Consider the following 26,325-nt stretch of genomic DNA (forward strand, 5'->3'; position numbering starts at 1 on the left):
TCTGAGGCCCCAGGGAGTAGGAAGACCAGGCAGGGTGGGATGAGGGTGGGGGTATATCTTCTTGGAAACAAGGGGGAGGAGAAATGGGATAAGGAACTATCAGAGGGCAGACCAGGAGGCAGATAACAACTGGACTATAAAAAAAGATTAAAGATAATTTTAAAAAATAAGTGGTAGTATATTAATTAGACAGTCATGCCCACTCCCATCTCAGTTTCTATACTGAGTCTACACAGATTTTAATGCAACTATTTCTGTTCTACTAGTATATTCCTCAGCTTTGGGCAAAGCTGGGCAAAAATGTGTCCGTATATAGTTATTTGCAAAGGCAAAAATCTAGTAACAATCTAACTGTTGAGCCATAAACGGACAGATTATATGAAACAACCTTACAGTGTGATATCATGTCAACATTAAAGAGGCAAATGTAAGGGCAGCAAAGACAAATCAATGTGCACACTGGCTGCGTGTGCACAGGACCTGGGTTCAGTTCCCAGCACCTGCATAGCAGCTCATAACTGACTATAATTCCAGTTCTAGAAGATCTGGTTTCTTATTCTAGCATTTATTGGCACCAGGTATGCATGTGGTCCATAAACATACATGCATGCAAACAGACATTTAGATGGATGGATGGATGGATAGATAGATAGATAGATAGATAGATAGATAGATAGATAGATGATAGATAGATAGATAGACAGACAGATAGAGATAGACAAACAGACATGTCCATTTTCAAAATGTAAATATACATACTGAAAAAAGTTTTTTCAACTTTTTTCCAATGCAATTTCTCTGAATGTGTTTCCCCGCATGTTTGTGCACTGTATCACTAACATACAGTGTTACATGAAGTGCCCACCGAGGCCAGAAGAGGGCGGTAGATCCCTTGGAACTAGAGTTACTGACTGCCGTGAGCAGGCATGTTCGTGCTGAAAATCAAATTGGAGTCCATTGGAAGGGCGGCCACTGCTCGTCCCCACCGTACAATCTCTCCAGCCCCTCCTTATGCGTAAAGTTACACATAGGACACTTGTTTCCCTGGGAAAAACTACATAGATAGGTAGTTAGGAGTTATAGTTATTTTGTAATGACTACATGGTTTTAATAATTTAAGGTCACTAAATAGATATTGCCATATAGAACACATTCAACCTTATATCATAATCTTTAGAATATAAAAGGCTCACCTCCTATCTTGTACAAACCCATTGTTTTCCAGGAGGACATAAGTGCAGGACGGCCACCACTAGGTTACCACACGTTGCACACTCATAGTCTTTTGAACAGAATTTTATGTTCAACTTTGTATCCTTTCAAGATAAACAGTTTAAAATATTTACTACATTTCTTCATCCAACTAAAGTTATGTCTCAGCATCCTGGAATTCCCTGACCAAAAGCTGGATTAATCTGCCAGCCCATCCTCATGATTTCACAGCCCAAAGCAAAGGCTTGCCACACTTGATTTTTTCCTCACGACCTGCTAAGTTTTGTTTTAAGCTGTGAAGACTCTCTGGGGTCTAGTTCTAACAAAGTTGTGTTTTCTGACCCAAATATGTTACTCCCCCAAGTATAACAACACTTGGTGCGCACCAACAGTACTGTGCTCCCCCAAGTTGTCCGAGACCAGCTCAGACTCTCAAGAGGTCCACCGGAGCCAGGGCAAGGATTAAAAAAAAAAAAAAAGTTAGTTAAAGCTGCAATATGACTTCGGCCGAACTTGAGGCCTAAGCCTTGTGGCAGAAGTGAAGCTTGACTTTATTTGTTCTCCTTTTAAATCGTTTTAATTACATGCAAAAATAATAACATCAGTTCTGAGACTGGGATCAAGAGAGATAACCAAAGATCCTGTAAACATCTTACTAGAGATCAGGTGAAAATGTCAGAGACAAAAATGGATACTGCTGTGCCCACATTCCGAAATCCACCCTGTCCTGAACTGCATTTCTAAGGATAGTGCCTGGAGTATCAAATACAAATGTACTTCCCTATGCCGAATTCTTAAAAGCTCTGCCCCAAACTTCAGATGTAGAAGTACTTTCTCATAGCCTTATTCTTGCACTTTCTTATAGCCTGATTCCTGAGAGCCTGCCCCCAACTTCAAATGTAGATGTGCTTGATAATAGCCCTTACAGGGTGTGGCACAGAAGCCAGATTCCTACCTTGGCTAGCCCCAAAATGTCCTGGGATAATATTAATATCACTCCTCTATCAACTGTTCAGAGGTGCCAAAAGCGCTCTCCACACCAAGTATAACAACACTTGGTGCGTACTGACTGCATGTCTGCTCTACTTCCAGGAAGGCCTCCAATCCATTTTCCCTGGAGAAACAGGATCCCACCGCAGCCGGAGGTAAACAACCTACTTCCAAGGAAAAGTTGAAGCCTGTCATACCCAAAGACTTCAGTCCGTTGTCCTGCCTCCGTGGCTCTCCATGCTGCTCCTACAATTCATCCATGTGGGACTGTTCTGACAAGGGTACCCCAAACTTATGTGCAAATCTGCTTTCATAGACCAACATGGGTAACTGGACTGTTGACACCTGAGAATAGTTGTTATTGGGTTTGGGGACTTCATACAGCAAGCTGTTCTATAATAAACATGTTTGGGGGGAAAACACTTGGACTTACCTTTCAATCACATCCCTCACCCCACCCCTAAATGCACAATGCACTCACACATACACACACACACACACACACACACACACATATTATGGCATATATATGAAAGACAAAACTCTGTTAAGTTCTCAGAGACAGCATTTCTGATGGGTAATATGTGTTGGTTGAGGGGGTGGCTGGGGGGGAGGGGGGATGCTACCTCAGGTTCTCGGTCACAGCCTTCTCCTGACCAGGCATTTCCAGGCAGCTACTTCCAGAGCTGGGAAAGTGGAGGCAGACCCTTTTGCCTCTTTTTTGTCACTTCCAGATCTGACATCAAAAGGGATCAAAGGAGAACTTTGGAAAATGATGGCTTTTTCTCTGGTGTTTTGTGAAACTTTGTGAGATAATTTTTGATTGGCATTTTTCATCTCTCTGATCTCGCTGATAGAAATTAAAGTACATGTAGCCTTTCCCATCTTACATAAGATTTATTTTGCCAATTAAGTATATCAACCACAAAAATTCATATTTTGTAATAGCCACTCTGTTTAACATATACTAAGTTTTTAAGAATCACAGGAAGAAGCATGTAGGTCTTAACTTCCCTTCTATTGCATTTCACAGATATATGCACTTTGAGGTTGATCAGATGGAAAGCATAGGGTCCACAATACATGTTATAAATCTTAGACACTGAGCTAAGGTGTTCCTAGTTATATAGCTGAAAAGGCTGAGCACTTAGACTTGATGAATGGCGTGAACAGTTGTTGCTAGAAGAGAGCCTCATGAAGCATCCATAGAGTCCCAGAAGCAATAAAAATTGCTAATTTTATTTAGTTTCTTGTCTGTTGATATTTATTTACTTTGTGGCACTGAGGGCCAAACCCAAGTCTTTGTGCGTGTTGTTCAAACATTCTAAGCTAGGCATGCAGCCCCTTCAAGCCCCATTTCTGTGGGAATTTTCAGCCGCACTGTCATTTGGCACAATGAAGTGTTGATCATATTTGCTTTTGACTCACGGTGCCCTCACATGGGAATGGCTCTGTGGTGTAGGGGCAGGTACAATCATCCAGTTTTGAAAAGTCACTCTGGCAACGTGCTTTCCAGAGATTCCTAAGAGTGAGTGATCTGTGCACCTGCAGGAAGCTACTGTTTGCCCAAGGTACTCACCTGGAACTCAAAAGCACCGGCTTTCACACCACACTGACAGTATGACATAGGGCAAGAGAATGTACCTTCAGCCAGGAGTTTTTTCTCATTTTCAGACGCCCCATCCACATGTCTGTCAGCAGCATTTGGGTACAAGAATGTGACACAAAAGGGCGCAGGCCTCCAGACACTGCCAGCTTTAAGCAGGTAGAGTTGCTCCAGTTCTTGAGTTCATAGGTTAACAGCTTCATGGCCATCGGCTCGTTCTGCTTGAAGGCTTTTTCTAATACATCCAGGGCGAGCTGCCCAAACTGCCTGGTGACACGGAAGTGAAGAGAGAACACAGGTCAGTCAGAGCCACAGAAGGGTCTTCAAAGATTCACTCTAGCACACAGAAAACAGTTAACTGGGCCTGTGATCAAAACAGAAATGGATCCGTCTCTCATACAGAAAGAAGACAATTTCTATTTTCCTGGTGGCTCAGAATAGAATTCAGTGACAGAAGCCACCCCATGCTGTGTGGTGTGCTATATTCAGAATAGCCTGGTATATGTATGCAGCTACATGATAAGACCTAATAGAGAAACGTCATGGAAACATGTTTGTTGTTTTTGTTAGTTTTTTAAAATCTTTAAATATTTAAGAAGCTAGACCCAGAAACTCTCAGGAAATTTCCCAGGAGTCTTCCTTCTCTAAAAATGCTTTAGTTCGGTAAATCAAGTCATAAATTAGTTCCGTCGTTCACAGAGCATCTCTGTTCTCTGTATGCTCAAGTCTCGGTTCACAGCTCTGTTGGGCTTGAGTAATCAATCAGGTTAGAGGAAACAGCTCCACTCTGTTTCATTCCCACCAGATACTTTCTAGTTCTCTGTCACTACAGTGTCTGTGCTTGCTTCCCCAGCCTGAAAGACACCTAAGAAAAGCAGCAATCTTAGGAACATGGAACTTCAGACTCCAAAGAGCTTCAGCACCATTCATTTCAAAATCATCAACTGCCTTAAGGTACTTATAGGCTGAACTGCACAAATAAAAAAAAAAGTTACACATGGGACTCAGCTTTCCTATATTCCACAGAGGTCCTTCAAACCTTTATGGACCCTTTACTACAAGATTACCCTTTACTAATTGGATTACTTGAGAAAGATTTTTTTTTAATTGGATGGGCATTACCTGGTCTCTCAAGGGTCCCAGAAAGGATAAGTACAGAAAGTGAATTTGTCTCTGTCCCTGAGAGGTGAGACAGCTGTCACCTGCCCTGGACACCAGCAGTCCAGGCTCTGGAGCCTGAATATTCCACCACTTACAGCAGCAGCATACTCCCCAGTGCACAGGTCTTCAACAAAGATCCCACCATTGATGCTGTGGTTCCGGAGCCTCTGGACATGGACTTAGCCATGTTTCTGGCATCTCTGGATCCCTAAGCTTCACTGAGTTGTGTTGGGAGCTTTCAGCTACCATAATCACCTAAGTCTCTTACAAACCTCCACCCATAAAACCATCTATACAGCCTAATGGTTCTATTCCTTGGGGACAGAGGAAAATGACTAAATAAAATACAAGAGAAAATCATGTCTCCAAATTCTCAAAACTGTTGGTGTTTAGGGTGAAGAGAGAAGACCTACTCTGAGTAACTTTTCAGCTCTTCTGAAGTATCATCCACCATGTTGCTCTCCTTAGCTTCCCGAGCCATGGCTCTGTAGAGGATACTAGCAATGACGGCTTTGACTGTGGCCTCCTCCCCATGCTGCCAGAAGAACATGGCCATCTTCTGCCTCTTCATGAGCACCGCCCACACCAGCAGGTCATTGTACGGATAGATAAAGCCAGCAGACCCAGGGTCCTCTGACAGACTATGTCTTTCCTTGGACTTCTTCTTTGATTTATGGGAGTCTTCAGGCTTGTCCTGTTGCAAAGGAAAACAAAGTCTTAAGGCCTCAGATGCATGACGTTCCGCTAAATGTAACACAGCAGGTATCCTAGAGTTACTTCTACATTAACAAGATGATTTGTCATTGTTCCTTCGGAGGAACTGGTGCGGCCAGCTATACATTCAAGTGCATCTGTTGGCTTTATCTTATTCTGAAGCATTGTTCCCCTGGCAAGCTTATTCTTTCCAGCTTACCCAACAGGCCACTCAAATTCCCTGTATGCCTTTGTACAGCTTCCTGTCTCTGAATTGGTGGCTATGTAACATTTACCACCTGCGGAAATGCAGAACTATTTCTCGGTCACCATTTTGCCCAACTCTACCTGCTCATCTTCCAAAGTCAACCAATTACTCAGCATAGTGCTTCAAAAAATAACAAAGGGTTTTAACTAATTATTTGTAATTTGAAGCATCATAGCAAAAACTATTAGAGTGTTTCTCTTGTATTTCTTTAGATTAAAAAACAATCTGTTCATTAATGGTAGCTAAGGGTCATGCTAATAACTGTGGAAAGGAAGCATCTTCTGACCAACAGCTCATGATTTTCATGGAAATACTTAAGTAAAAACACCTGCCCCAGAGAAGAATAGGCTAAAGACACACACTCATTATCTTTGTTAGAATGAAAAATTAAGACAAAAATTAACTTCCAAAAAGACATAGATGGGGGGAAAAAGGTGTGAAAGAACCACCTCTCAAGAATAGAGAGCAACAAGGGAGGAGTCCTCATAACAAGGAGAGTTAAGTGGGAAGGTCAAGAGGTCACGTTAGGCTAATAATAATATTTAATACCAAGTCATACACAGGCTGCCACAGTTACCAACTGCACAGGACAGAGGTAAAAATGAGGAAGAGAACCTGAAGGGAAAGCGCAGACAATTGCTGAGTTATCAGGACCCTGTGCTGCTGAAGAACAGGATCCCTGTGAATCACAGCATGTGTTTATTTATAATGCTGAGAAATGGTTCCTCATTGGTACCTCCCTTTCTCCAGTGTCCATGAAGAAGTCATCTCAGTCTACAAAACCAACTTCATTTTCAACTCTACAAACAAAGGAGTGTACCTTGGATTTGTAGGGCTGGGCTGTCCTGAAGAACTGAGAGTGCAATGTGCTTTCAGAAGACGCCTTTCTGTTTCCCAGTGAATGTCTCTGATGAAGAGAGAGCTGGGAAAGGCCCTGAGCAAAGCTGGTCACACTCTGATATGCGTTGTGATTTTGTTTATTAAAGAAAACAAAAGAGAGATAAGAAAAAATTATTGTAGTGACATCATTTTTTTTTTCCAGACAACAATGAAAGATAAAAATATGTCTTCTCAAAAGCTCAGCACTTCTGTCTCTTGTCCATGATTAATAATTAACGTCTCTGGAGATTACTCAGTCAATAGCACCTCCCAGTCTCCTTCTGATAAACACTACTATTTCCTGATATCTTAGAAAGCATACTCTTTTGTGCCATATTATGCCTCTGAATTCCTTTTCTGTGTAGAAATTCCTTTAGAATCAATAGATGTTCTAGCCTCAAGCCTAGTTCAAAACAGGTAATAAAATTTTATAGTTTTGATAAGAAAAAGTTTCCATGCTCAAGGTTAAAAGAAAGTTAGAAAGTTCTGGAAATTTTCCAGGTGATATATGGTATCTCCACTGCATGGTCATCAAATGATGAGTCAGCAAGGAGAAACAGAGATAAATAGGGACTGAGTTAAGAGCCTAGGATACAAACTATGGGTTTTGAAAGCCTATATTCTCCTCCACTTTGTGTTCTATAAATAAAAAGTGAACATTGAAAGAATAAATTCAAGACTTCAGTGACAACACCCAAGTCATTGTCATTATTATTGTAATAGAGAATTAACTGTATCAACATGGTAATATAGTAATATCAGCCATAATGAATATGACTGCTAAATCACTCAAAGCTTGCTCTGTATCAGAAATTGGTCAGTTGTTGGTAATCTCATAACTCTATGAACAGGACACTAATATTCCGGGTTCGTAGACAGGAAAGTTGGAACACAAACAGTTTACATTTTATATTCCAAGTTGGGAGACAAACAGGATTCAATAACAGACCACACTACACCACACCATATAGGTATTACCACTGTGGTCTGCTTGCAGTCTACTCTGAAACACCATCTTCTACCCTTAGGGAAAAGAAACTAGTGAAATGGGACATGTCATACTAATGAGCCATTTCCTGAAAGAACAGGGATGGAGCCTCTTTGTAAGCAGTAAAATGTCTGCACTGAGGTCACATGGTGACCTTGTCCCTACTGCTACATTACAGGGTCACTGTTTTCAAAGGCAGTAGCTGAAGCTGGGTGTCTTTCAGGCTCGGAAATCTTAGGAGAGGTTATTTCCTCCACAAGATAAGGGTTTCTGTGTTTGTCCCCATGGTTTTAAAGGGTTGTTCTGTTCACTTACTAAACTTAAGTGGAGATATTGCTTCCTCTAATTCTTTATAAGGGTACAAAATAGCTGGAAATCCCAGGTTCTTCATGGAACCTCCTCCCAAGCCACATTCCAATCTCATCCCTCTCTACCCATGACAAAGGTCTTAGTGTTGCTGCAGAACCCTGCCCTGATATCTGAGCAGTGTCTGTCCTCTGTTCCCACCCTTCTCTTCATGTCTGTGTCCAATGCTCTTTGTCTGGTTTCTGTTTCCCTAAGAAGATTGAGGCTCCTCTGGCTATGGGTCTGTGATGGCAACTCTCCCTTTATAATCTCAGCCCCCCAGAACTGTGAAAAAAAAGCATATTCTCATCTGTAAAAGCATTTCTTTTTTTAAGCTCTCTCCTTTTTCATCTTTCAAGGTAATCCTTAGATGCTTAGCCCAATAAGCAGTCTCCAGATACAGTCTGGCCATTATTAGTTTATAGAGGTAAATCTATTAGATGTTTGACCTTTGATCACTTTGTCAATACAGCACATACAACCTTCCACTTTGTATTGTGGGTAATTCATTCATCAATCTGTTTCTTGGAAGAAGTTTCTTTTTTTTTTTTTTATCTCATGCCAGCATGGAAAACATTAGCATAATACTCTTTGTACAGCAGGTGACACATGCCCTCACATGGAAGGCCCATTACAGAAGCTACTGCCCCTAAGACTCCATCAGCCATTTTTCTAAACCTGTGATTTGCAATACCCTGCCCTCTCATTGAAGTACCTCCCAATGATGTTACCTTGTGTTTTCTGTAGAGGTTATTGTAGAGAACTCTGAAACTTTTTCGAGTGTAGCTGCTTCGATACGCTCCACCAATGAGGTACTCTATTACCAGCCCAATGTCAATGAGTGTGATTCTATAGCTCGAGAGAAGGGTGTGCTGTAACAAAGAACAAGAATTCACACCTTCCATCTTTCTTCTCTGTCTCTTTTGCCATGATCTCAGAAGGCAACACAGTTCACTTATCCATCCCTTTCTCCTCAATATCTTGAGATATAGTTTTAGAAAATAATTTCTGCAGGTCAAGTTGCTATAGATTAAATAGATATAACATATTTAAATCTGCATAGGAAATTTTGCTTACTGTAAATCTGCCAAGTAAACATGTTCCTTTTATCTGACTCTCCAACTAAGTCAAAAGAAGCAGAAAGTCCACACTCTGTTCAGTGAAATACCATGCTTCAAAAAATGACAGAACTCTTAAGATATACTGTGGATGGCTTTTTACCACAATGACAAATGGAAGACACTTTAAACTTTCAAGATTTATTTTATTCACCATTCAGTGAGAACACTGTGAGCAAATCACACAGAAGGATATTGAACCATCCTAACTCCCTGCAATAGGGCTTAGATGTACTAAACCATTGCTTGTACCCCTAAGTTGCCACTGATACTCAAAACAATAACAGAAAACATCTGAAGTCACACACTTGACATCACCAGAATACCTGTGCTGCTGACATGCTAAGTGGTTGTGTGATGAATATAATCTGTTGATTATGTTCCTTTGCTTATTTTGATTGCTTCTTTCAGGACAGAGCCAAATATGTATCCCAGCTTGTCCTTAAAACCAGGATTCTCATACCTCAGCCTCCTGAGAGCTAGAATCATAAGCGTGCCACAAAATCTGGCCTGTTTGCCTTGTTTTAGTGTGTGAGATGGTGACAGTTGAACTCAGGGTCTTACATGAGCACTGTGTGTCTGAACTACACCCCTCTGAGCTCTGTTTGCCATGACTAGCATCACTTATTCGATGGGCCAAACTTTAAAACTAGAAACAAAGTGCGGAAATAAAGAAAAGTAAAATCTGTTGATTAAGGTATTTAGAATCCTACATACAAAGAGTAAATAATTCCCAATAAAATCCAAACCTACAGTTTTCAAACTCTTGTTTCACTGTTGCAAAGCTAAGGTGAATATTTTCAACTTTCATAGTTAGGTTACCTGCTTTACATCTTGGACAAGATGACGCAAAAACTTATTTGTTGGTCCTTGTTTCTGTGATTTAAAAAGAAGAAGAAAAAGAACAATTTCCTTTAATAATCATGTGCAAGAGGCACCTTATTTCAGAACATAGGTAACCCATAATATTAAAAATCCTTGACATCTTTGGTAATGATCTTAGACTCCCTAATCCTAGAAGAGGGAGTTTCCTAAAAGAAGCTCTCTTCATTCAAAAATAGATTACAAAGCATATGTACAGGGAGAGCTAGTAAAGATATTAGGATGTTGTGTGGTTAAAAACCACAAATTTGAGCATTTTTAGTATATTTTAATTATATATAAATTTTATCAAATAATCACATCTCTTTGCACACAGGTGCATTCTATCTATCAGTATTTTGATGAGTCCTTATGATGTTGAGCCCTCTAAATGGTTCAAAGAAGTGTTTATAGCAATAGAAAGTGGGGATTCACACATATCCTAAAATTTGCCAACAAGGTGAAGATGTGTGTGCTGAGAAAGAGCTATACGAATTTCAAATTCTAGAAAGAGATCATTGTTAACTAACTGAAATAATGAGAAAGACAAACATGAATATTCTTTGAGAAGACTTGATTAAAGGGGACTAGAAGAAAATTCAGGAAGGTACTTGGCATGAGCAATGGCCATTTTCACAATGGAGAAACCAGATTCGTTTCAACAAAGAGTTTTAGACAAAGACATTTTAAGAACATTTGTTTGAAAAAAAATCTACTTTTATATTTGGTGTGTGTGTGTGTGTGTGTGTGTGTGTATGTGTGTGTACACAAGTGTGCACACATGGAGATCAAAGAATAACTTGCCCAAGTGAGTTTTCTCTTTGTACTGTTCAGGTCTCAAGGGTTGAACTTGGTTGTCAGCCTTGGCCACAAGTGCCTTTTCCCAGTGATCCATCTCATTGGACCAGGAGCAGTAAATTAATGGTAGCTTTAGGTCAAGATATTCCACATAAAATTTGTTTTGATTCATACTGCTATTTCAGTCTTAAAATAAATTGGAATTGATATGGTTATGACTTAATTTGGAATGTCTGAAAATAGTGTTTGTACACAAGTACTGGGGAAGATAGATAAGCCCTAAGCTAACTAGCAAACAAGTCCTGAGCAATATGACATGAAGTGTTCCATACTCACTGTATTATAAAGATCTTCCAGCCGGGAGATGGTGAGGAAGCGGTGGAGATTCACCCCGTTCTCTATCAAGAGTTTCACAAAGTCCACTCGATCCATCACTAAGGCATCTAACATTGCTTGTTCCAGAGCACCAGGCTTCAGGCAGTTCAAAAAGGAAAGAGATGTGAAGACAATTAGCATGATAAAAGCAAGAATAACTCTACATATATGCCATTATTTTAAATATAATCTTCCTAAGAAATGTTTCGGGCCTAACTGAAGACATAGTCAAGAATGTATAAGAAAAAGAAAACAAAGACTATAATACCCTCAAAGTGCCCCAATCTGATGGTGAGTCTTAAAGGAAATTTTGATGAAAATCTAAGCTTTTATGGATTTGTTTTTAGTCTGGAGAGGGAAGTAAATGTTCACTAATTCATTTGACTACTGGAATTTTTTTGTTTTAATTTTGTTTGTTTGTTTTGGGTACCATCATTCGTCCATTTAAACTTTACCTGGGTTGGGGGTATAAATGTTATATTGGACATTTTCATTTAATTTTTCCCTATCAAAAATTCTACTAAAACTGTAGAATAGGGATCTATTTGAACAAATTGATTCACAAGTACTGGAGTGGGGAGGAAATGAAAACAGCAGTATGGAATGTGGAAAGCAGTGTGGGATGTGGAAAGCAGTGTGGAATGTGGAAAGCAGTGTGGAATATGGAAAGCGGTGTGGAATGTGGAAAGCAGTGTGGGACGTGGAAAGCGGTGTGGGACGTGGAAAGCAGTGTGGGACGTGGAAAGCAGTGTGGAATGTGGAAAGCAGTGTGGAATGTGGAAAGCAGTGTGGGATGTGGAAAGCAGTGTGGGATGTGGAAAGCAGTGTGGGATGTGGAAAGCAGTGTGGGATGTGGAAAGCGGTGTGGGATGTGGAAAGCGGTGTGGGATGTGGGAAGCGGTGTGGAATGTGGAAAGCGGTGTGGGATGTGGGAAGCGGTGTGGGATGTGGAAAGCAGTGTGGAATGTGGAAAGCAGTGTGGAATGTGGGAAGCAGTTGGCCACGTGGTGCTTGTCTCAATAGTCACCCATAGCCTAACAGTTAAAATGAGAAGTTTCAAAAAAATCACACTGATCTATGCCACATAACAGCAACAGTACAGTGAAGTCAATGTACACATGCTTAGTCTAATGTTGGTGCCATCGCTGAACTGTTAGTACAAAATACCCAGTAAAACTAATACAGTGTGTCCACTGTATAGGACACACAAAAGCAATCAGGTGGGGATGTAACTCTGTGTGAGCAAGTAATGTGGGCAAAGCCACGGACTCAATTCTCAGAAAAGAAACAGTATTGAACTACAATGCAACTTAGACACAAGGATAGAGTTCAACTTTACTCTTAGGTAGTCTAAGCATCTTTTTCCAAATTCTAATGGAGTTCATGGTAAACGAAAATTCTGTAAGTATGATGAGTTAGTGACTTAAGAAAGGGCTCACTTTACCACCAGCACCTTCTAACTAGTTCAGACATTTTTTTCCTAGCATCACCAATGCAAGAAAAGGCATAAATGTGTTCACATTGATGGGAGTCCCCCAGCAAACAGCATCAGATGACCTTTTGCTGAAGTTCAAACAGACAGGGAACAAAACATCTCCCTTTCAGCCTTCACCCTTGAGTAAAATGTTCAACACACATGAATTAAAAAGCTAGGACAAACCAAATAATTTAGGAGAAATGGCTCCAAGGGACTATTAGGAAGTTTCAGACAGAAAGAATAAGATCTATTCCTGGTGCCATTGAATACAGAGGGAAGAATGTCCACTCAGCAATCAAATGTGCTCTTAGGAATTCATACACTAACCCTATGCTGCCAGAAAAGTAAGGCTTCACTGAGTCTGAGAAATTGAGGAAACCTAGCAAACACAAACACAAGAAAAGCAAAAGGCACAATGAGCAGCAATTGATGAAATACTCAGAAAACTGGAATCTAGGAAAAGCAAAGAGAAACACGAGCACAGAACCATGAATGCAAGTTCAGAATAATGTCCAAAACAAAGCTATACATGTTCTAAATGGAAAAGACCCCCAAGGTTTATATAACTGAATACTTGGTCTCTAGTTGGTGGAACTGTTTAAGAAGGACTAACAGGTGTGGCCTTGTTAGAGATGGTGTATCACTTCGGGCAGGCTTTGAGGTCCAAAGTGCTGTTCCCTGTGCCTCTCTGCCTCCTGTTTGTGGATTTGACATGTGAGAGCTCAGCTGGTCCTGCTACTCATGCTCTTACTCAACCATCATAGACTCTGATCCTCTGAACCCTAAGTCCAATTAAACACTTTCTTTTATAATACCTTTTCTTGCTAATAATGTTTTATCACAGTAATAGAAAGGAAGCTAAGACAAGACCTAATACCCAGCATTGTGAAAGCTCAGAACCTTGGAGAAAGAAAATCTTTTTAAAACTTTCAGGAAAAAATAAAAGATGGTCACAAAGAGCCTAAAGACAAAATTATGTTCATTTTTCAACTCCAATGCTAGGCATGCAAAATCCTGGAGGGGAGAAAAAAAAGTAGTTCTAGGACCAGCAAGATGGCTGATCAAGCAAAAGCATTCACCCTGAAAGCATGGCACCCTGAGATTAGAAACTATGTTAAGGTGTAAAAAGAGAACTGACTACACAAAACTGTCCTCTTGTCTCCACTTGGGTGTCATGGTATGTGGACACTCACATATACACATACCCACACCACCACCACTACCACCATCACCATCACCAGGACCATCAATACTAGTACTATATATCACAACCTCCAACAATAACAAAATAATAATAACAAAAATTTAAAAAAATCTCTAATTGTAAATTAAAATATATCCATATGTTAGGTCCTCTGGAGATTTATCTTCCATGCTTTTTTTTAGGAAGTTGCTAATTCATGCCATAATTATCAAAGAGTAAAGCCAGAAAAGGAATTTTGAGGAATATTAAACATATTAGAGGGGAAAGAAGACCCCATGCTAGTTCTATAATAACGCAACCAAGCACCATAAGCAAAAGATAGACATGGAAACTACAGGTTGAGTCTCACAGGACAGAAAGGCCAAGAAGTTTCTAATACTGATGAACCAGAAGGTATTATGTGAAAAAAATTTAGAAAGTTACAAGTATCAGAACAGTTGAAAATTCCAAGTATAAAGGCTCATTATAGCAGAAAATCACAAATTTCATAGTCTTAACCTTATTTGATATTTTAAACCATGTGCATGTGTTAGTTTGAATGAAACACAACTGAGGTATAGTCACAACTAAAACTTTTAGTAAAATACGAATTGGTATTATCACTAATAGTGAACACATTTTTCCTGCGTTCCACTGATTTCTCTTATTGACAGTAGAGGGAAACAACAGGCAGTGTGGGAACCATTGGAAAGAGCTAAAGCCAGACAGACTTCAGCTGCTCACTTCAGCAAAGGGCCGCCGGCTTTGATGGATTCTTTTTGGGGAGTGATCTAAGATTTGGTGATCATCCATTAGCCATAATGTTTCAAACAATATTCCTTTTATGTACTAGCATCCTGATCCTGTGTACTTGGTGGACTAAGAAATGTTCAGTTCCATTCAAGAGCTTCGGAGTATTATCTGTTCTTTTTTGCACAAACTTGGCCTCGTTGTAGGGATGAGGGACTGTTGGTGTTGGAGTTGAGGCGAATGCACAAACAGAAGGAATGCAGACCCACTCCAGCTGATAGTGGTCACATTAATCCTTCATTACACTCTTGCACAAACCATTTTTCAAATGACTAGCATTTCTGCATGCAGAGCAGAGTGTGACTCAAAACTGAGTGGCTAAGGGGCAGACAATGTGAGGATAACGAGGCCAAATCCTGACTCTACTCCAGTCATCCACCATGAAGCTGTAGGCTCTCAAGCAAAGCCAGTACTTTTAGAGGAAGTATCGATAGCTTATCCCGGACAACTGTTATCACAGCCCACATGGAAGAGGTGTGACATGAAACAGTATGGCCTTCACTCTCATGAGATGCTGATCTTTGAGGTGACCCACAAGCCTTGCCAAGGACAACCTGTGGAAGAAGGTTTTCCCTTGGCAATAATTGTCCCCTTCATCTGTGTTTGCCACTGGAATAGTCAATTCTGACCACACCAGATTTTATCTTGGTTTAGTGATAAGGGATTCCTGTAGGCATTTTAGCTTTGTGATCTAGCCTGACCCTTTCCAGCAGCACTAATGCCAGAGTGTAAAGGGCAACTTGCAGAGACAGGAGACACACAGTATTTTCAGTGGGTTAAAAGGCTAAGGGCTCAGAATTCATTTGCCTTTAGTCTTATCGTGGTAGTCCCCCTGTGTTTCACTATAAATTCTACATTTTACGTTAAAAAAAACACATACTAAGATAATATTTAAATGCTAAATAATCAAAGCAATATTCTGAAATTTTGCCAGTCTCTTGATTTTCCTATTTCAGCCTTCATGAAGCCAGGGAATTATTTTCTCGGGGAAACAAATCACGAAAGAGGCATGCCTTTGCTTCCCTGGGTTTCTGGACATCCGAATGATAACTGCTTCTCCTCCAATTTTGTTTCTATTCCCCCATAACAAACTAATATGCAAAATACTGTTTTCAAGTAACTTAATTTTCATTATACCTTCCAGTGTTGTCCATAAATTAGGATATGTTTCTTGGCAATGTCCATTCTATCCCAAGCCATTGCCAGATTTAACTGTTCTGATATTGATAAGCTTGTACCTAGGGGAGAAGAAAGGAATAATAATATATTCTATTGAAATGACCTAGGTGAAAAGCACAGAAACTTCTAGAACATGAGACCAGGAAATGAGGTGGAACTATGGATCTCCTAGGTCACTCACCCTTCAGCAAAGCCTTGAGGATTGCTAAATCAAGGTCTTGGTGCTCCTCAGAATCAGCGTCAAATATGGTAATCTGTGATGCGTAAAAATCAGAAAGCCACACAGTTTAGAATCTACCTTAGAAATGCCTTCAAATGGTGCCATAAGATCAGCATTTAAGCCACAGGAGAAAAGATTCCTTGCTTTGCCATTTCAAAACTCCATGGTTCTATTTTACTAATTGAAGAAAATTTGTTTCAAATAAGGTGACAAAAATTAGAGGCACCTTGGGGAAAAAAATAAACTTTAAAAATCCCATGTGTAGCAGAGCTTATTACTCCCCTGCCTCAGGGAGAGAGCCTCTGTGTTAATGCCCAATACATATCAACTCATTCCTCCTCCAGAATGGCAAATACATGGGAGCCCTGTGCTCACTTAAATTTAGAGACTAAGATCCTTACTTCTTAGTGATCAGTGAATCCTCAAACATTTGCTTAAACTCAATATGAGGACCATGGACCCCAGGGATGGGACAGTGAACTGCTGTCTTCCCAGTGTCCAAGTGCCCAGAACATCTAACGTGTGAACAACTTTTAAAATAAGTCAGCACATGTGTTGTAAGGCTTTTTAGCAAAGTAGGATGTTTTTGTGGTTCTTGTTTCTCTGGTATCCCCACTCCTCCTGTACCCCTCTTTGTGCCCTCTCCACACACGGGTTGTTTTCATCTTTCTGTAGCATGTGTTCTTTTGTGTGTGCATTGTCCTTTTTTGGCCTCCTGTCTAGACTTGACCTACATTTGTACCTATTTACATTCACACTACATTTTTCCAAATGAAAGTATATTTCACTAATACAGGAAGCTCCATTGACAAGGAAAAAGCCAGGAATGGCAAGTTATGGTCCCAAGTAGGACTAGATCTAACTAGCCCACCTTGGGGCTGTATCTAAGTTACATGTCCACAAAATGACAAAGATTCTGGGAATAAAAGGACCTAACTAAAAATAACCTACTCAAGGCCCTATTTCAAAACTATGCTACTATATCTGCACATGTTGGATGCTTTTACCCAGCATGCTCCTGTGTGCATAAGCAAACCTTCTACCACCAACTACACAGAGCTCAACTGCTGGCATGTGAGCCCCACAGTTTTCTTCCTTTGCTTCTCTTGATCTTTCCGCTCACTGCTCATTAATTACATTACACAGTGACAGGGAGAAGCAAGCACTATAGGGACCTCTTTCCCATGGCCTTTTCTTCGAACCATGCAAAGCATGGCAGGGTGTCACCTCTGAGCCTAGATCAGGCCTACCATTTCCTAACCGGATAACTGGACAAATCACATAAATTGTCTAGCCTTCAGCTGCATAATTTCAAAACTGGGATTGAGCACAGTTGCCATCTTGAATTCAGGCCTGGGGAAGTTTCAGATGGAAGAGTGGATTTGAAAGTGTGTGGCTACTTATAAACAGGGCTGTGGCCACTGAAGATGCCAAAGGGTTTTACATTTTTGCCAGGCTTGAACTTGTTCCATTGGTTTTGCAAGGTCAGAAGCTTCAGTACTACCACAATCTTTTTCTGATTTTGCTAAGCCTCCCATTTTTGGAGATACTGCTACAAATGACAATATATGTGCATTTTTACTCGAATTTTCTGTTTTCCATCTTTCTAGTAGTTATCGGTACAAATTTTGGAAGCAGTTCCCTGAAACATAAAGCAGTTCTCCTGAGTCTTCATTATAGTCATAGCCTTGTTGCTTTGCTTGTTTTTGCTTTGCTTTGCTTGTTTTTGCTTTGCTTTGCTTTGCATTGTTTTGCTTTGCTTTGCTTTGCTTTGCTTTGCTTTGCTTTGTATTGCTTTGCTTTGCTTTGCTTTGCTTTGCTTTGCTTTGCTTTGCTTTGCTTTGCTTTGCTTTGCTTTGCTTTGCTTTGCTTTGCTTTGCTTTGCTTTGCTTTGCTTTGCGAGGCAGGGTCTCACTATGTGGCTCTGCTTAGCTTGGAAGCCACCACATAAACCAGGTTGGCCTTGAACTCAAAAAGATCAAGAGTGTGTTCTGCCGATTTTTACCTCTCTCTGCCTCTCTGCTTCTCTCTGCCTCTCTCTGCCTCTCTCTGCCTCTCTCTGTTACTCTGCCTCTGCCTAATGCTGGAATTAAAGGTGTATTCCACCATACTCAGTTCAACTACATTCACTATTGCATGCTCTATTCTCAAATTTGCCCGTGTCCAATGTACACAGGGTGCCATCCTGCAAGTCTCACTCAATATGCTATAATGTGGTAATTTAACGCATCAAATGAGTTCACTAACCACTGGAGCTGTTCCTTCACCCCTTCAAGTGTTTGTGTTTGGTAACTCTTCTGTGATACTGCTTTTCTAAGTGCTTTGTCCTAAATAGATGCTGACATTTAAAGCATGAAGGGCAGGAATGAAGGTGGAGCAACAAGAAGCCAAGTTTACAAAACTCAAGAGTCAAATGTTGCCGAATTATATTCATCAAAGTTCAAAATGGGTGTTCCAAGTTTTTTTTTTTTTAATTTGAAAAGAAATGTTTGATTTCTGGAAGGTAGCCTTTTCTGAAAGTCAACTCATCATACTTACAGAATCCTTGTGCACCATGCACTCCATTAGAATTTGGAAAAGGTGCTTAGACTGTCTAAGGCTAAAGTTGAACATGTTCTGAATCAAGCAGAAGATCTCTTCTTTCACCTGCGGGCGTAGAATCCTGGCAGAGAAATAAATGGGCATAACTTGATGCAACTCAAAGAAGAGACCAACCTCAAGACAACGCATGAGTAAGAACCAAATGCATGGCAGGAATAGAGGGATACAGACACAAATTTTAATGTGAGGGGTATTAATAATCTACCAGGATGCTGAAGCAACACACTCTAAGGTAGTATTCACAAACTGAAACGATTTCAGAAGGCAGTGAGTTTTCACAGTTTGGGCAAAATACTCTCAAACAGTCTGTACCCCTAAAATGGTGGTCCATTGTTCAGCTAAGGTGACAACTCTCCTGGTCTGTTGCACACGTCCAGTCACTGGAAGAGGAGTGACAGTCTTGGCCTGTGCTGTGTCAGTATCTAGCCCAGGAAAATACACAGCTTAAAAGTCCAAAGGGGAAGGATTAATAGTCACAATGTTTTCAAAATGGAAGGGTCAACAACTCACCCTCCATCCTCCAAATGTTTGTAAGTGAAGGCCAAGAGGTCAGCAGCTCTGCCGGTACCCTCGCACACCACCACAGGCTCCTTGTTCTTGACAGTCTCCCATACCCAGAGGATGACATTGGGGCCTCCTTCCACCACCAGCCCCACCACAGGCACACCTTGTCTTGAGCCTGTTACAGGTGGCAAATAGTACCACATTGTTACAAAGCCAGCCACCTTACTTCTACACTTAAATCCTTCAGCTGCTACTGTTATCTTTCTGCTTTATCAGATCAACACCAAATCAGAAACTTAGACTTCAGATAAAATGGAGCAGATATGCTGAGGGCATCTTTAAACTTTTTCTGGGTAAAAGATCAATAAAAGATTTCAATACCTTTTTTCAAAAAGCCTTACAACATTTTAATGTTTCATTGTTACAAATTCTAAAGAATTTCAAAGTAAGCAGAACTAGATACTAGATGCCAGTTTTTCTGCCACTCATCAAATCAGGCTTTGTCAGCTCCGTTACTTTTAATGGTGGCAAGAGCAACTTTCAATGTCTTTTCTAGTTCAGTATGGTATATCTTTCAGTGTTTGAATTTCTTATTGTGATTAGATATTACCTTATCAAAGCACAAGATAAAAACAAGCTGCAGCAACTGTGGAGGATTCTTTTATAAAAGCTACTAAATGAAAATCTTATAAAAAGACATTCATGATACACCCTATTTGTATTTTCAAAGCCCTGTGTATTAATATGTATTTGTCTATGTATGTATGTTCATGCCTATATCAATAGCATGTCCTATAAGTGGACAGAAACCTCTGAAAGAATATACAACAAACCATTAACAGTGCAGAAGGTGACCATTTAGGTGCGAACTTAAATGAAAGTGTCTCCCATAGCCTCATAGAGGTGTCACTATTAGAATGTATGGCCTTGTGGAGTAGGTGTGGTCTTGTTGAAGGAAGGGTGTCACTGGGCTTTGAGGTTTCAGATGCTCGAGCTAGGCCCACTATCCCTCTCTCTTCCTGCAGTTTGCTGATCTAAATGCAGAACTTTCAACTACTTCTCCACTACCATGTTTGTCTGCTGTTGCCATGTCTCCTATGATGATAATGAGCTAAGCCTCTGAAGCTATGAGCCTGCCCCGGTTAAATGTTCTCTTTTTTAAGAAATATTGTGATCATAGTGTCTCTTCACAGCAACAAAAACCCTAACTGAGACAGGGGTCTAAACAGGCTGACTTCCAAGAAAAGTCTATGCTCATAGACCACTTCCTGAGGTTCGTAATGCTCCCAAGATCTTGGCTTCCAGGGACTGCTTGGGCCTCTGACCCAAGTACATCCTCAGCAAAGCAAGGGAAGATTTGAAAAGTAGAGAGGTGATAAAAAGATATTTGATCCCAACTTGAGCATCCAGAAGATTTTAAGATGTAGCCCATCTGGAATTGTAGATTGAGTCAGAGACCAACAGAAACAGAGTGAATAGGCTGAGGGGCCCACTTCCGCCCCCACTGTGCTGCTCTGGCTCAGTACTGATAAAACCTAAGAACTCTGAACATAAGCCGGCCTAGCTTACATGTATCAAGGCCAATGAGCAGAGTATATTAGTGCATATTAGTAGCATATTAGTGATTTCAAGCTTTTAACTATGTCATAGCAGCATGTGGGCATCATTGTGTACCCTTATCCTGCACTCCACAAATGCTGTGATTGGCTGTTGCAGGTACCCAAATATTGCATGTTGTCTAACTAACTGGTGTGATAATCTTTCATTCCTTTCGATTCAATCCTACTTCATTGTTATCTCCGTTTTTAAGATGCTATTGAGCACACAGTGAGTATGACGACAGATGGATTTAGCCTCTGACAATATCTTACAAAAGTAATAACAATGTTTTAATATGTTATTAATCTTGAGATAATATAAATATATAAGAGTTTTGATGGGTACTGAAGATCAATTTCAGGGCTTTTCCACATGCTAGATTCAAGCAGTGATCTACACTTCCAGCCCTAAAAGAAAAATTAAAGAGAATTCCTAATATCCCATATAATAGCATGGGAATTAGATATGTGTTAACTGTATCTATTGCCTGGAAAATATGTTATGCTTAGTAAAGAGGAAAAGACTATCAAAAAAAGAAGCATTGATATCAGTTTTATGCTGAAAAATTGTGTGTACATGTGTATGTTTGTCTGTCTATCTTTGATTGTGTATGTGTGTGTGTGTGTGTACAGAAAACTTCTAAAAGTTTATATATGAAAATGTTAATGGCTGTTTATAACAGCATTGTAAAAATTCTATTTTTTTCTTTTAATGCATGCTCTGTGAGTTTTAAAAATGCAATATTTTATCACCAAGAAGGAAAATCAATACAGGTATTTTGGGAAAGAGCAAAAAGGGAATTTTGTTCCTGCTAGAAACAATTTGAGTCAATAGCTAATTCTTTCAAAAATAACTATATTTATGATTGCTTTCTCAAAAAAAACTGTCTTACTATAAAATTTAAGCAGAAGGCAGAGCAATTTAAAGGTTGATCAGTGGGTACTAAGCTATAATTAGACAATAAATGAAGTATGAGTACTGACAACAATGATTTGGGGCACACATCACAAGGCTCCATCCATGACGATTGTGAAAGTGCCCATCGTAAAGAAATAGGAGAGATGTTTAATTGCTTTGGAGTAAAATACAATTCATCCATGGTCCTTTAAGAATATATACAACTTTATTTTGTCTATCAGTTTTTTTAAGATAAATTTAATTATCATTTTCTGTAAAAAGTTAAATGTCTAGTGCCTGGAAGCCTCATTAGAGAGCTGTAGGCTGCTGCCTACCGATAAGAATGAAGAAGACCTCCAAGTTCTCCTACATCCCCTCCCCCTCTCCTGTGATTTCTGATCAGGGTGCATTATATGAGATTTCTAGATAATCAATTAAAATACTGTGTTTTATAAAATAAAAGACTAGAAATTTGAAGAAGAAAAAAAAAAAAGAAGTCCAGCCTAAGCTATATGGGAAGAGCCTTCTCATGGAAATAGTTCATGGGAGGGAGGGATGGATAAAGAGGGGGAAAGCATAGCAGGAGACAGACAAATGGTCAAATTCTGTAAACAGTATAATCACAGATACATGTGTGTCTTTAACTCTTTGTATGCTTGGAGAAAAGATGGAAAACAAACACAATAGTGCCAAACCCCAATAATAATCAAGAAGATCATGGTTCTTTACGTTAGCAGTTCCTAAACAGTCATCTTGAGAAACAATACTTTGACCTATGGAGACCACAGTAAGATTATCAGGAGGAGCAGGCTTCCTACCTTGACATGACAATCGATGACAAACAACTACTGTTCATTGGTCCCATTCCATGGCCAATATCCAGAGGCCTGGGATTCCTACAGCAACTCTAACTTGAGTTATTATACTTCATTTATTATTTCATTTCACTTCATTTTTATAAGTACTTGCTAGTAAGGAAGGCTTGCCAGCAATTTCAAAGATACTTTGGGTTTTTCTTCTTTTTTTAGAATTAAATAATCAGTAGTTACATATCTTCATTCTGTCAAACTATATGAATAGCAAATACAAATATGCCATCCCCCATGGACACACCAGATATTAAGATCAAATGTCAATACACAAGAATTTCCAAGACAACCACCAAGAGAGAGGAGGAAGGAAGAAATAAACAGATATTGATTAAAGATATACTGTGTACCCACCAATTCTAATCCCATCTATGATGGTCAGTGTGAGTTGACAACTAAAAGAATTTAGAATCATCTGGGAGATGGAGCTCTAGGCATGCCTGTGGGAGACTATCTTGATTGCATGTATTGATCTGGGAAGACCCATCGTGAATGTTAGCAGGACTATTCTCTGGGCAGAACATCCTGAACTATATAAAGTTGAGAAAACATGCTGAGCACTAGCATGCACTCATTTCTCTCTGCTTCCTGATTGTGAATGTGCAGCTGTTGCCTTGACAACCCCACCATGATGGACCATCTCCTCAAATACCTTGATAAATGGACTACCTATAGTCTGCTACACATATTCTTCAGCCTGAAATGACTTTCTTAAAGTAGTTGTGCAAGCACAGCATAAAGCATAAGCTTTTGGTATCCTTATTTCTAAAGGCCTATCTAATTTTAACCTGTATCTTATTTCTGATTTTAAACCTTCCCCTACCTAAAGTCACTGAGCCCATGCAGAAAATGTCTGTCTTCCTTGACAACCAAACCTTAGACACATATTCCTCAAAGGTTCATGTCTGTATTGCCCTTTAATTGTTCCCATTTACACATGGAAACTCCCCCACCCCTTCTTTCTCTATCTAGTCCTTCATTCTCTTGGAAGCTTTGCTAAAGTTTCCTTCATAATAAACTGACTATCCTGACCCACCAAAGATTACGTCCTCTGTTCTACCGTCGTCACCAACAATTCTGTATCAACATATATACTGCTTTAGTTTATCTTTTGGCTAGGCTATGTTAACTGGATGCTCTGGCTGTTCCAAGACAGTGATCACTGAAGTCTGTCCACCCTGAGCAGATGATAAGGAGGTACCTTGTTCACTAGCAAGGCCCCAGCTAGATGCTGAGCTCTGACAGAACTTACAGGTGTGTATCTTCTGCATTGAAAGATGCTTCTCCAGGTTCCGCCTGAGCCTCTCTTCATTTCCGTACTTGCCAATAGTCCCATCATCACACAGAATGAAGTGAGAGTGCATACAGTTGAGTGTGGTGAGCTTGCTGAGTGGGTTACTCAGCGTCTGGTACATACACACCACCTGAGAGACAGCAAGGACAAGAGAGCATCAGAGTTCAAAGTTTCTGCCGACACGTCATTGGTTCTAAACGTGTACACTAGTGGAGGACTTTTCTAGATCAAAAGTATCACAATTTAGGACAGTGTTTCTCAACCCCATATCTTTTCTAAAAAGACCTCATTCATTATAGATGAAATGAGGTCCTATATCACCATTCACCTCACAGTGCATGACAAAGATAAATTCAATAATACCCAAACCTGTTCAGCAAGATAAGCACATAACCATGTGCTTTGATGTCTGGGTTGTCATATTCCTAAAATGGTTCTAAATACTTCCCTTGCTTCTAACCACTAAAATATAGTTCAAGGATGGAAAACCATCCATAGGCTACATCACTATCCAAAGCTTATTCTACTGCACTTCTGAATAGCATTCAGCACTTTTTTTCACCTATTTCAAACAAAATGAAGGATAAAGTAATGTAGTATCTACGTCTATTTGACATTTATAGACTCTGTGTGTGTGTCTCTCTCTCTCTCTCTCTCTCTCTGTGTGTGTGTGTGTGTGTGTGTGTGTGTGTGGTGGTAGTGATAGTAGATTTATCAGTAGTATCCAGATTGCATATTAACTATCAGTTTTCTGCATGTGGTTATACTGTATTTGGAAGGAGTTTGGACAAAAAGAACAGAACAAGAACAAACAAAAACTCTCTATTTTAAGACAGACTGCGAGGAACCCTGAGGAGAAGTGTGGGGAAAACTCTGGTCAGGATGCATTGTATAAAAGAAGAAAAAAAGATGAATATTGTCATCTATTTTCTACAATACCATGAATATTACATTCCATACTACTGAAAGCAGGAAATCTGATAAATATATCTGTTGGCCATGTAAGCAAATATATGAATTTTCAGGGTTGTAATAGAAAGTATGAAATAGAAGGTGTCCAACTTTGGCTTTCATTTATGCACAGCTTCAATTTTCAGATGTCTTTGTTTAATCTGGGATGAATGTCTGCAGAGGCAAAAGCCCAAGAAGAGAGATGTGAGCTGGGCAAGGCATGGATGCAGGGTAGTGATCTAGAACACATGTGATATCAAAGCAGATGGAGGAGATGCTGCAGTGCGAAGGACTAAGCTAGAATTGGGGAGGAGACTAGAAAGAAGAGCTGGAGAGTTAACAAAAGTAAGGATGTGAGAGAAAGTCCTATGGGAAAGTTCTAATTCATGAGTTGATTAAAAAGGAGAACTTTAAGAACATTTATTTTTCAGATACAATTACTTGGTGTGTGAAATTTGCTTCAAAATAATGAATACTGTTATTTGTAAATGAATAAAAGAATGCACGAAACAAAAGAGGACAACAAGTTAATAGATGTTTAAACTATGGAATGGCACACACAACTCATGGTTCTAACCTCGCCGCTGTCTAATATGTGTAATTTTCTGAACCAAAGTAAAAATAAACCGTGGCCATGCCGACTATAACTGACACGAGAAAATAACTGTTAATAAAATGACAAAGAGCAGACTCATGGTGTAAGATTCTGTCATTACATTTTAGGAATGGAGAAGCAATTCACAGACCATGTGAAGCTCAAAAAGAAGGAATACCAAAATGTGGATGCTTCAGACCTTCTTAGAAGGGAGAACAAAATATGGGAGGAGTTACAGGGACAAAAAGTGGAGCAGGTACTGAAGAAAAGCTCATCCAGAGACTGCCTCACTTGGGTATCCATGCCATATGCAACCACCAAACCCAGTCACTATTGCTGATGCCAAGAAATGCTTACTGACAGAAGCCTGATATGGATGCCTCCTCAGAGGCTTTTCCAGAGCCTTACTCATACAGATGAGGATGCTTGCAGCTAAACATTAGACTGAGCACTAAGACCCCAATGGAGGAGCTAAAGAATGGATTGAAAGAGCTGAAAGGGTTTGTAACCCCATGGGAAAAACATTATCAACCAAACAAACCAGGTAAAACACCAACCAATGAGTACATATGAAGAGACTCATGGCTCCAGCTGCATATGTAGCAGAGGATAACATTGTCTGACATCAATGGAGAAGAGGCCTTTGGTCCAATGAAGGTTCATCTCCCCAGTGTAGGGAAATGCTAAGGCGATGAGGTGGGAGTGGGTGATTGTAGGTGGAAGCATCTTCATAGATAAAAGGGGAGTGAGGGAGGGATGGGAGAGGGAAAGGGAATAGCATCTGAAATATAAATACATAGAATATCCAAACAATACTTTTAAAAATGATTTCTAATCACCAGAAAATCATAG

General features: G+C 39.9%; 1 protein-coding gene across 1 annotated transcript in view; it reads right to left on the minus strand.

Annotated features, from left to right (window-relative positions):
• TRPM6 (transient receptor potential cation channel subfamily M member 6) overlaps positions 1 to 26,325 on the minus strand; it is a gene marked incomplete at both ends in the record, with an annotated part of 141,027 nt that overhangs the window by 76,214 nt on the left and 38,488 nt on the right. The window contains 11 exon segments of the mRNA XM_080912911.1: positions 3,847 to 4,075; positions 5,383 to 5,663; positions 6,751 to 6,885; positions 8,874 to 9,014; positions 10,083 to 10,136; positions 11,256 to 11,390; positions 15,902 to 16,002; positions 16,125 to 16,197; positions 18,702 to 18,825; positions 19,275 to 19,443; positions 23,886 to 24,057. Coding sequence (XP_080769037.1) covers positions 3,847 to 4,075; positions 5,383 to 5,663; positions 6,751 to 6,885; positions 8,874 to 9,014; positions 10,083 to 10,136; positions 11,256 to 11,390; positions 15,902 to 16,002; positions 16,125 to 16,197; positions 18,702 to 18,825; positions 19,275 to 19,443; positions 23,886 to 24,057 — 1,614 coding nt within the window.

The sequence above is a fragment of the Micromys minutus genome, assembly GCF_963924665.1.
Source record: "Micromys minutus genome assembly, chromosome: 2".
Taxonomy (NCBI): domain Eukaryota; kingdom Metazoa; phylum Chordata; class Mammalia; order Rodentia; family Muridae; genus Micromys; species Micromys minutus.